The sequence below is a fragment of the Drosophila simulans genome, chromosome 3R (assembly GCF_016746395.2).
Source record: "Drosophila simulans strain w501 chromosome 3R, Prin_Dsim_3.1, whole genome shotgun sequence".
Taxonomy (NCBI): Eukaryota; Metazoa; Arthropoda; class Insecta; order Diptera; family Drosophilidae; genus Drosophila; species Drosophila simulans.
The window spans coordinates 10,391,769-10,401,527 of NC_052523.2; the positions used below are offsets into that span (position 1 = coordinate 10,391,769).

The 9,759-nt window shown below is 44.8% G+C and overlaps 4 protein-coding genes across 4 annotated transcripts; 2 read left to right on the forward strand and 2 right to left on the reverse strand.

Annotated features, from left to right (window-relative positions):
• Nucleotides 1-47: 47 nt before the first annotated feature.
• LOC6727906 (probable ATP-dependent RNA helicase spindle-E) lies at nucleotides 48-6,940 on the reverse strand. Its single transcript, XM_016175390.3, has 11 exons — nucleotides 6,636-6,940; nucleotides 6,336-6,578; nucleotides 3,939-4,672; nucleotides 3,181-3,833; nucleotides 2,985-3,118; nucleotides 2,344-2,933; nucleotides 2,140-2,287; nucleotides 936-2,072; nucleotides 751-872; nucleotides 476-688; nucleotides 48-412 (listed from the first exon to the last, which is right to left on the reverse strand). The coding sequence occupies exons 1-11, from the start codon at nucleotides 6,831-6,833 to the stop codon at nucleotides 280-282; spliced, it is 4,305 nt and encodes a 1,434-aa protein (XP_016034524.1). The 5' UTR covers nucleotides 6,834-6,940; the 3' UTR covers nucleotides 48-279.
• LOC6727907 lies at nucleotides 4,776-6,109 on the forward strand. Its single transcript, XM_002103226.4, has one exon. The coding sequence runs from the start codon at nucleotides 4,905-4,907 to the stop codon at nucleotides 5,991-5,993; it is 1,089 nt and encodes a 362-aa protein (XP_002103262.1). The 5' UTR covers nucleotides 4,776-4,904; the 3' UTR covers nucleotides 5,994-6,109.
• A 190-nt stretch (nucleotides 6,941-7,130) lies between the features above and the next one.
• Nucleotides 7,131-8,297, forward strand: LOC6727908 (NADH dehydrogenase (ubiquinone) 23 kDa subunit). Its single transcript, XM_002103227.4, has 3 exons — nucleotides 7,131-7,289; nucleotides 7,475-7,926; nucleotides 7,994-8,297. The coding sequence occupies exons 1-3, from the start codon at nucleotides 7,250-7,252 to the stop codon at nucleotides 8,153-8,155; spliced, it is 654 nt and encodes a 217-aa protein (XP_002103263.1). The 5' UTR covers nucleotides 7,131-7,249; the 3' UTR covers nucleotides 8,156-8,297.
• A 4-nt stretch (nucleotides 8,298-8,301) lies between these two features.
• Nucleotides 8,302-9,632, reverse strand: LOC6727909 (actin-related protein 2/3 complex subunit 3). The gene is made up of 3 exons (XM_002103228.4): nucleotides 9,479-9,632; nucleotides 9,154-9,327; nucleotides 8,302-9,044 (listed from the first exon to the last, which is right to left on the reverse strand). Exons 1-3 carry the CDS (start codon nucleotides 9,482-9,484, stop codon nucleotides 8,691-8,693), a joined length of 534 nt encoding a protein of 177 aa, XP_002103264.1. The 5' UTR covers nucleotides 9,485-9,632; the 3' UTR covers nucleotides 8,302-8,690.
• Nucleotides 9,633-9,759: the final 127 nt, after the last annotated feature.

Genomic DNA, 9,759 nt, shown 5'->3' on the forward strand with positions numbered 1-9,759 from the left:
ATGAACTGGAATAGAAGTCTTAGTATTTAATGATATCTTTAACGATGTAATTAACAAAAAATTATATTTCACATTTTACACTCCGTAATCGAACGAAGAGAGATAATTCATAGAACATATTTATCTTAATGAAGCTTTCTTTAGCTTTAGATTCAACTCAAAACTTGTTTTCATTCCCTGAATACGTCATTTTTTTTAAACCAAATAAGTGTAGTCCTTTAAGAAAAGAAATGCGAGCTCAAAAATTTCAAAATCAGCTGTTGTCAATTTAAACCACTCCTATTGGCTGCAATAGTCGATTTGCTTTTCGCGATCACGATGCAATATGGTCAGGAGATGCAAACGGAGCTGGGGAACCGATTCCAACAACTGATTGCACAGTTTGCAAGTCATATGCGGTAAAGTGCCTTCGCTAAAAATATAAGTTAAAATATAAATAAATCAATATATTCTTGTAAACAAGCACAAGTCTTACAAGTTACGCCACTTGTGCAACATGCTGCAGTTCTCTCTCAGTTGCACCAAGCGACCCGTGTCTTCCTCTTGGAGCTCAGTAAGTGAGTGCATCGGGAATATGGCCCTCTTGCCAAAAGGTTCATTCGGAGGTGGTAGATCGGGATGGGTTTCCCATTCGAAATCCGCATTGCTCATATTTCTTTCGATGTATCTGCGATCCTTGCAAAGGAGCCTGCGAAATCAAATTTTTTTGAAATCATTTAAATAGCATGACTGTAGGCGCAGCAATCGTACCTATTTATAAGGCTGCGCAGCTGAGTGTATATGGAAACACGTTCATTTGCGCTGACCGCTGGATTGTTTTCATCCTTAAAGTTGAAGAAGACACTATCTATATAGTAGCGAATTTGATTAATCTAAAATAAATATCAGAAAATTAATGCAATTCTGTATATATTCGTAGTACTATGCGTGCTCACCAGAATCACATCATCTTCGAGAATGTTGACATCCAGATTAATCAACACGTCATGCTCTGGGAAGTAGGGCTCGTTTGTTTCCGGGTCACAACCCAATCCTCCCAGAACAGAGACATATGATGTGCCTTCTCTATTGCATTTAAGTTGCATGGTGGGACTAAATAGCATAACCATTAGAGCACCGAAGCCCTGCACATTGGGCATCAGGGTGGTTCCACGGGCTGTCAGTGTGTGCCCGTTTCTATTCTCCGCGACTTCGTGGGCCACTATCAAATGATCGTGGTGATCTTGAGGATCAGCGTCCAGGAGAAGTGCATTAACGGACAAATGGTCTATATTCACCCGTTTACTTGAGCCCACACGAGTAATGCACTGCATGGTACATTCCAAAGGACTATAGGGTCCTTTCAAAATTACAACGGTCTTGCACTTTTCAGGCGGAGGCGGTCGTAGGTCGTGGTCTTCCGGCAGCTGACAGGATCGCATGTATTCCTCATTGATCTGCTGACGCTGCGCCGAGCTCAAGTACCGGGCAGATTCTTGACGTCGCAAGCGGAAATCATGATCCTTTCTAGACATATAATCTTCGTCGGATCGACGACACAGCATAAGCTCTACTAGCTTATCGTTAATTATGCCATCTCTCATGTGAATGAGAACAGCTGCTACATTATTGAACAGCGAATACACCTCGATATCAATGAGACCGCTTTTGGCCACTGAACGGAGCATATCATTAGCCGCAGTGGACCACCGGTTGTTTCCACTGACCATTGAAGAGGGCTGAACCATTGCCAGCCTGCACTCAAAAACACGTGGCGGAAGGTCGCCGTACTGTTCAGTCAGCTCTCTCGGCATCAAACGCATTTGCTGCATGGACAGCAAGGCGCAGTCACCATAGTCGATGAAGCGCACGTAGAACATTGGTTGGCGATTGCTCTGATTCTCTGGTCGGATCACTGTGGCGCGCTGGAAATAACTATCGCGTTTGGCCAGCACCATCATGCCCTTTGTAATGGCACCCGCGTTATTTACGTAATTTCTAAGTTGCTGTGGAGCATTGAAGATTTCAGACATATTTCCAATGCATTCTGCAAAAGATTGGGGTTGAAAAAAGAACTTGCCACAGCTGACGATCTGTAAGATAGGAAAAATATAAAAAATACTTCGAAATCCTCTAGATTTGTGTGCTGCAGCAACTTACGCAAGTAATCAACCCTGAAATAGTTTTGTCGAAGACTGATGGCAGCGCAAGAAGCTCGACGTTTAAAGGCTTTGTGGGTGGAATCCAACGACCCTCAATCACATCTCCAATCCCTCGCTGCTGTACGTAGCTCATAAATGCACTCGGACTGTAAATAATAATATATAAGTTGGATAAAAGATAGTAAAAGCCTTGATAACTCACTTCATTATGTGTATTGGTCGTTCCAAACGATTTTGTCGCATCATAACTGCCTTGTACACTTCACTTTGAACTCGACCCGACACAGGAACAAACTTAGATGAATCTGCAATCCAGTCATCCTGTTTGAATGTGACAAAAACCTTTTGCGAACCATCTTGAAAGGTAACGTCCATGTTTTCTGGCGGAATCCTGACCTCCTGAAATAGCTCCTTAATGCGCCTAGTGTACAACTCGCCCATATAGGCAGGCTTAAAGTTGCTAAAATATACGGTGCGGCAGGGATCGTGGCCCGATATTGTCTGGTATATATTGCGATCTGTGTCAGCACACGTATCTTTGGAACGCGTAAAGTAGTTTGGGTAGAAGGCACCGGCGATGATCACTTTGAGCATGATCGCTTTTTCACGATCGTCCATCATCTGGCTAGGATTAACTGAAAACGGAATCAGACCGAGATGCATGCATCGCACACGCAGTTCCTGCACCAACAAGTGTATCTCCTTTAGTGACCGCAAAGAGACGTGGAAACGTTTGGCCCAACGGATAGCGGACTCTTGGTCGTGACCAATTTCCACCAAGCTCAAATATGTCTGCCGAAGGAACACGTTATTACGCTATTAGTAATGCATCGCATAGCTTACCAGATATACGCGCCAAATGGCCACCAAGTCGGAGCCAGATCCATCGGCGAAGATATACTGCATCCAAAATGAATCGCCTATATGAGTCCTACCACCGTCGTGCGCAAACAAGCCATTCGTCGATAATCCAGCAGCTTCAATATATTTAAAAAAAATTATAAATGCAAGGAAAAGAATATTACTATGGCCCACTCACCTATGATAATAGCTTCTTCTAGCATGTTAAAAATATAACCCAATATGATAAGCCGGGACTGACGTGTGTCCAACGGCAGCCGAGCCATGATTGTGCCCCAGTAGGTTAGATCGCCATCCAACGCGTCGTAGACGCCGTCTACTGTTAAGTACAGAGCACCCACTTCTTTCAGAAGCAATATTGTATTCTGTATGTCCGACAGATTCGGCGGAGATAGGGCCAATGCCAAGATTTCCATCGGTGATCCCATATTCAGCACTTTGGCCATGAGCACCGAGTTTTGCAAGGGCAAGCGCAACATTTCTGGTATTCCAAACTCGGCCATTTCCCTCTGGTAGAAGTGTTTATTAACCATACGGTAAACGCGTCCACTACGAAGACGACCAACGCGGCCGGCACGCTGACGACAATTGGCTTTGGAGGCCCAGGTTAAGCGGAGCGAAGAGAAGCTGCTAGCCGTATCGGTTACCTTTACTTTGGTGAGACAAAAGTCAATAACGTATGAGACATCTGGCACCGTGATGGAGCTCTCAGCAATGTTTGTGGCCAGGATGATCTTGCGGAAACCGGGAGGCGGGGGATTGAAGACATCCCGTTGATTTTCCGGTGTCATTAACGAAAAGCAGCGAACAATTAAGACTTTAATGTTACGGCTGCAATTAAACAATAAAAATTAGAACAAGTGAAAATTATAATAATACAATTTTAGCTACTTCAAATTTGGACAGTGAGCAATTCTCACGGATAACAATGCTTACTCGTTTTCCAGCATACAAGTTATGTTTTCTGCCATCGTGTCGATTTCGTAGATGCCTGGCAGAAAGATGAGCACAGCTCCATAGCGCAGGGTCTCGTCGTAGCTCAGCCGCGACTGGATTGCAGCCTTCCGTTCCATGTTGTCAATAATCACTATAATCTTTACAGCCGCCCTGTAGCCGTGTTTGTTGATTTCTGGAACGTGCTGGTCGCCCACATCTTCCTCATTCCAAATAATGCTGCCGAGCTGGTCACGGTAGAACTTCTCGATCGAGTGCTTACGTCCATGATTGGTGGTGATCACCGGCGGAATTGAGTTAGTGGTGGCAAAGTAATCGGACAGTTCCTTGGCATCGATGGTGGCCGACATCAGGATAATCTTCACATGCCGCGAGTTGGTGGCCAGCAAGCGACGCACCACGATCAGCAGAAAATCCATGTTCTGGTCTCTTTCGTGCACCTCGTCCAGCACAATGTGGGTGTAGTGGGTCAACGTCTTGTTGTTAATCAAATTATTTAGCAGCACCCCCGTGGTGCAGTACAACAGACGAGTGTCCTCCAACGAGTTCGGCCGGTGCAGGCCCACCTGGAAGCTGCACACCGTGTTCTGCTGCCACTCGCGCTCCTGGCAAACTCTATTCGCTATGGAGATGGCAGCTATGCGCCGGGGTTGAGTCACCACAATGTTGCAGTATTTACCGCTTTTATATGCCTCGTCCAAAATGTATTGGGGCACCTGTAAGAATAATTTATTAAATACTAATAACAATAATGATAAAAATATATAAATATTTATAAGGCGCCCTTTTTTGAAAATCTAAAAGCTAATCGGTTATGAACACTACATATTTATCGATTAATCCCCCGGCTAGTGTTGTAAAAACTTATAACCGGCGAATGTTATTGTTTATATTTTGCGGCACTTTGAACGCGAGATGCGCATATATTTCGCGTAACTAAGACCCAAAATGGAGTTGAATATCTTCGACGACTGCTGGGAGCTGGTGCAACGATTTCAGCGATTGGTCAACGATGGCGAAAACTGCGAGTTCGAGGTGTTCTGCCGGTGCTGGCGAGAAATGCAGCTGCAGCACCTATTCACAGCCCAAACGAACCACACAGAGGTGATAGCCACCACTCTGGCGGCCCTGCATGTGGCCAAGCGGCTGTCGTGCTCCCGACGCACCACCGGGGACGTTTTTCCGGCATCTCGCGCTCAAAGAATCGGAGGTTTCTTTCTGCTCTACGTAATCTACTACAAGCAGCCCACCCACAAATTTATTAAGATCGAGGTCTCACCGCGCACTTGGCAAGAACTAACGGACTACGCTCTAGATCTGCGCAAGGATAGCCCGGAGCGGAAGGACACCCATCAGATCGCCTACATGCTGTGGCGCCTGACCCAGGAGCAGGCCTTCCGCTTCACAGCGCTCGACTATTGCCAGGGTTTGGACAATCTGGTGGACTACGACCGTGTGGAGACCATAGCGGGTGCCAAGGAACAGAGGCAGAGTGCCCTGATGCAGAAGCAACAGCGTGCGAACGGCGTCAGTCTCACATATGAACTGGAGGGTCTGCGAGCACTGGACCAGGCAAGTCAGCCATTGTGCGAACTGGAAGCGGCATACAATGCCCAAAAGAAGCAATTGGCGACTGGTCATGAGCACGCATTGCCGCCCACTCAAATATTCGGCCATTTGCGAGAAGTGTTTGCCGATATCCAAAGTGTTCTAGGAGCTAGGAAGAGTACTCCAGATGAGGAATGTCCCACAACATCTACAGGCAACCAGTTGGAAGTGCGTCAAAGGGTGCGGAACAAGGCCATGTACGGCGTCGAGCAACGGGAGCCGCAACACCAGGCGGATGAACTAGAAGTGCAGCTGGAGGTCAACGAGTCTTATCAACGCCGCACGTCCTCGGCCACCGTTTTCCAGAGGGATCTTCCAGAAGACTTGCAGCAAGAGTATGAAATGATTGAGTTTAGTGACGACGAGGAAATGGAGGATGGTGAAAACGAGGTCACGGAAGAAGAATTCAGAGCTATTTTGGATAGTTGAGTTAGTTTATAAAACTAATTATAATTAATAACTAGCATATTTTGTATTTTTGCGCTTTGTGATCTTGGTTATCTGTTGCAAATAAAATATTCAGTAGGATATAAGTGTCCTAAGCTTTTCTATTCTTATATAAAGATTTGGGAAGTATATTGAAGAGGTTATTTTATAATATTAAATACTTTCGACTAGTTTGCATTTGAATTTTAAAAGTCAAATAAAAACAGGTTTTATTATAATTCGCTTGCGTTGGCTTTGTTAAAATTTACCTTATATTTATATTTGCTTATTTCTGTTTCTATCTACCTAATTAATAAGTTACGATTTTATTTAAGTTTTGCTCACCTGCGTGGTCTTGCCACATCCTGTTTCGCCCTTGATAATGATTACCGGATGAGCATTGATGGCCGCCAATATTTCCTCGCGCTTGGCGTAGATGGACAAGTTCTTGTCGCGATTCAGATTGAATCTGAACTTCTTGTAGTACTCGTCATCCCGCCGAATTTCGGTCTCTTCCGCCTCATCGTCGGTGTCCAAATCGTCCAGCGTTCGATTGCGTTTGCCTTCAGGCTGGTATTCGAGCAGCGTCTGAATCAAATTACACATAAACAAACAGAAGTGCTGACGCAAGCTTTCAGTTCTTACCCTGTTCAGGCGACACTTTTCCTTTGCGACGATTTTGGTGACATAGTCGGTGCCGAGCATCTCGCGGTTGGGCACTTCGGAGGATTTGGACTCCGTGGCCATGAGCCTCGGATCGCTGCTGATGTAGCCTTGCGGGGCGGCGGGCACGCGCTTCAACTCCTTCGAGAAGTCGAAGAAATCCATAACTTCCTGATCCATATTTCGACTAAAACAATGCAAAATTCCACAATCCCGCGTAGCGGCAAAACTTAAACGGTAAATTGTAGTGGTGGGGCTTTTCTCAACAAAGTTGGGAATTGTAAAAGTCTATTTGTATCGATAGTGCAATAATCAAAGCTGTAAGGTTTTCATAGGGGGTATTCGTATAAAAAAAAAATATGTTTTCCGTTTTTGATCACTACCTCTCTGGATTATATTTAAATGAATTCATAATTCTTTTTTACTTTAATATTTTATTTTTAGATTATGATCATATAAAACTACGATATATTTGAATACGATATTTAAGTATAGAATTTATAGAGGTTATCGAAAGTAACCCAGCTCTAATTTGTTCGGGCAAATTCAATAGCAAAACAACTTTTTGGCAATTTTAGTTTAATTTGGTCGCAAACATGTCGCTAACTATGCGAATTTTCACCGCATCGCGCAACGGTAGGTTGCGACCCATCCCCTCACATCCGTTGTTTTCCGGGAAATTTCGCATTTTCGTGGAAATCGCGGCGAGTGAGGTTATGTAAGCTTATGTCATACCAAAACAAAAGTCTAAACTCGCTTATTTGTGTATAACTATTCGACTTATAACGTGCTTATTTAATGGTAAAATGTTCTCCCCACAGGACAGCGCCTGTTTGGCACGCATGGAGCCCGTCTGCTGGCCGCCCAGCGTGCAGAACCCAAAGATATCGTCGAAGTTCCCAAGGGCTATGTGTATGTAAACAACAAGGAGCTGAGCATGGAGTTTGCCGACATCACGGACCGTGCTGCATCCACCATGTTCTTCGGCGAACTCTTCCGTGGATTTGCCGTCACCCTGGCGCACATCTTCAAGGAACCGGCCACTATCAACTATCCCTTTGAAAAGGGACCACTGAGCCCGCGATTCCGCGGAGAACATGCCCTTCGTCGTTATCCCAGTGGAGAGGAGCGCTGCATCGCTTGCAAGCTATGCGAGGCTATTTGCCCCGCGCAGGCGATCACCATCGAGGCGGAGGAGCGCGCGGATGGCAGCAGACGTACCACACGCTACGATATCGACATGACCAAGTGCATCTACTGCGGATTCTGTCAGGTGAGGAGGAGCGCAGTGGCGCCACTATTTACTAGAAACTAATTGGATATTCTTGTCCACCCCGCAGGAAGCCTGTCCCGTGGACGCCATCGTCGAGGGACCCAACTTCGAGTTCTCCACGGAGACGCACGAGGAGCTTCTGTACAACAAGGAGAAGCTTCTGTGCAACGGCGACAAGTGGGAGTCCGAGATTGCCTCTAACTTGCAGGCCGACCATCTCTATCGTTAAAGTTGCTTGTACCCCTAGAATTCCTTGTTTAGAACGATTTTCCAATTAAAGATCGTTGCTGTGGCTTCGTCTTAAGCGAATGTCTAGTTGTATTTTTTTAATTGCTCAACTGGCCTAATAAATATAAATTATTTATATTCAACGAGTTCCACGTTGTAATCGACTGATGACAAAGTTTATTTAATAAACAGGCCAATAGAAAGCATTTTTCCCAATGACCGAGCGACTACAATAAATAAAACTTAGTTAATACTTTACTATTCCGATTTTGATTACACAAATTATAGGCAATTACTTCCATTTGCTGGTCAGTTATTAGAAACATATATTATTTATGAAAGTTACTTGCAGTTGTACGTAAATTATTTCAAACAGAAAGGCTTACAAATTTAAATAATTTATTTAGTGGTTAATGAATTGTGACATGCTGGCAGTGATACTACAAATTAGGCCACGCTGCTAGTGAATCCTAATTGAAAGGTATTTTTACCAGTCGTAGAGGCGAAACAAGATACCAGATATTGTGGCTAGCTCTTTATTGTCCAGGTCCAGCCAGACTCTTCTCCATGAACTTCTTCTTCGCGAAGCAGGTCCACCATTTGTTGGGCTTGCCATCCTCGGTGTTGAAGACCTTCTCCAGTACCCGGTTGCCGGTTTCGTGGCGCAGCTGCAGCAGGTACTGGCGCATCAGATCCGCATCCTGGGCCGTTTGTGGCTTGGCATAGACGGCGTTCAATGGGAAGCCAGCATCGCCGGGAATGTCGAACTTGGAGATGGCCAGGCTGTACATGTCCTGCTGTCCCTGGGCCTTGCTCGTGGAGCGATTGAGCTTCTTGAGGCACTCTGTTATGTAGAGCGTCACATAGATGAGCACGCGATCCACGTCGGACTGCAAATGGTAAATTATAGTTTGTGAATTCAAGTAGGACATTTATAAGGATTCAATACGACCATCGCGTGACCCGGTAATGGTCCTGAATCCCGGCTTACGGCCTCACCTTGATTTCGTACGTGCGAAAGAACACATTGGCTTTAAAGTAGTACAGTGACTCATCGATGATGTCGCTCTCAATATTCGCACTGGGCGCTGGCCCGCGCACCTGTGTCCTCAGCGGCAGGATGGCCATGTTGCCCACCTGCTGGCGAACTTCCTTGATCTGCGAGTGGTAGGCCTGAAAGCATAGTTAAGTTACAAGATTGGCTTTTTCCTTGGAAATTTTATGCTTGGCAGGGGGTCACGAAAGCAGGTGAAACAGGAACAGGAATAGGAAATATTTCAACGCATTGACTTCGTTTGCCTTTGACATGTAACTATCCACTAACCGGCATGTTGAATTGTATAATATATAAGATAAAAGTTGAAAAAGTTATTTTCTCGATGTTAAATAAAAACAATTGTAGGCGTCCACTGTTTACAGATATTGCAGCCCTGATTTATCGACAAGAGCGATAAGTCGCTACCGAAATGGTCACACTTATTATTAAAAGAGCTCAATTTTTAAAATTGTGGACAAATCCATTAAAAACTACAAGTTTTCTACTTGGTTATTAATATTTATAAATAAATTGTTGTATATCAACGCATTAAAATATGTTTGACAGTT

Coding starts and splice junctions, on each gene's coding strand:
- LOC6727909 (XM_002103228.4), bottom strand. Junction 9,045..9,153: donor TTCGCACGTACGAAATCAAG/GTGAGGCCGTAA, acceptor TACCATTTGCAG/TCCGACGTGGATCGCGTGCT.
- LOC6727908 (XM_002103227.4), top strand. CDS start 7,250: ATGTCGCTAACTATGCGAATTTTCACCGCATCGCGCAACG. Junction 7,290..7,474: donor TTTCACCGCATCGCGCAACG/GTAGGTTGCGAC, acceptor TTCTCCCCACAG/GACAGCGCCTGTTTGGCACG. Junction 7,927..7,993: donor TCTACTGCGGATTCTGTCAG/GTGAGGAGGAGC, acceptor TCCACCCCGCAG/GAAGCCTGTCCCGTGGACGC.
- LOC6727907 (XM_002103226.4), top strand. CDS start 4,905: ATGGAGTTGAATATCTTCGACGACTGCTGGGAGCTGGTGCAACGATTT.
- LOC6727906 (XM_016175390.3), bottom strand. CDS start 6,833: ATGGATCAGGAAGTTATGGATTTCTTCGACTTCTCGAAGGAGTTGAAG. Junction 6,579..6,635: donor AAAAGTGTCGCCTGAACAGG/GTAAGAACTGAA, acceptor AATTTGATTCAG/ACGCTGCTCGAATACCAGCC. Junction 413..475: donor TTGCACAAGTGGCGTAACTT/GTAAGACTTGTG, acceptor TTATATTTTTAG/CGAAGGCACTTTACCGCATA.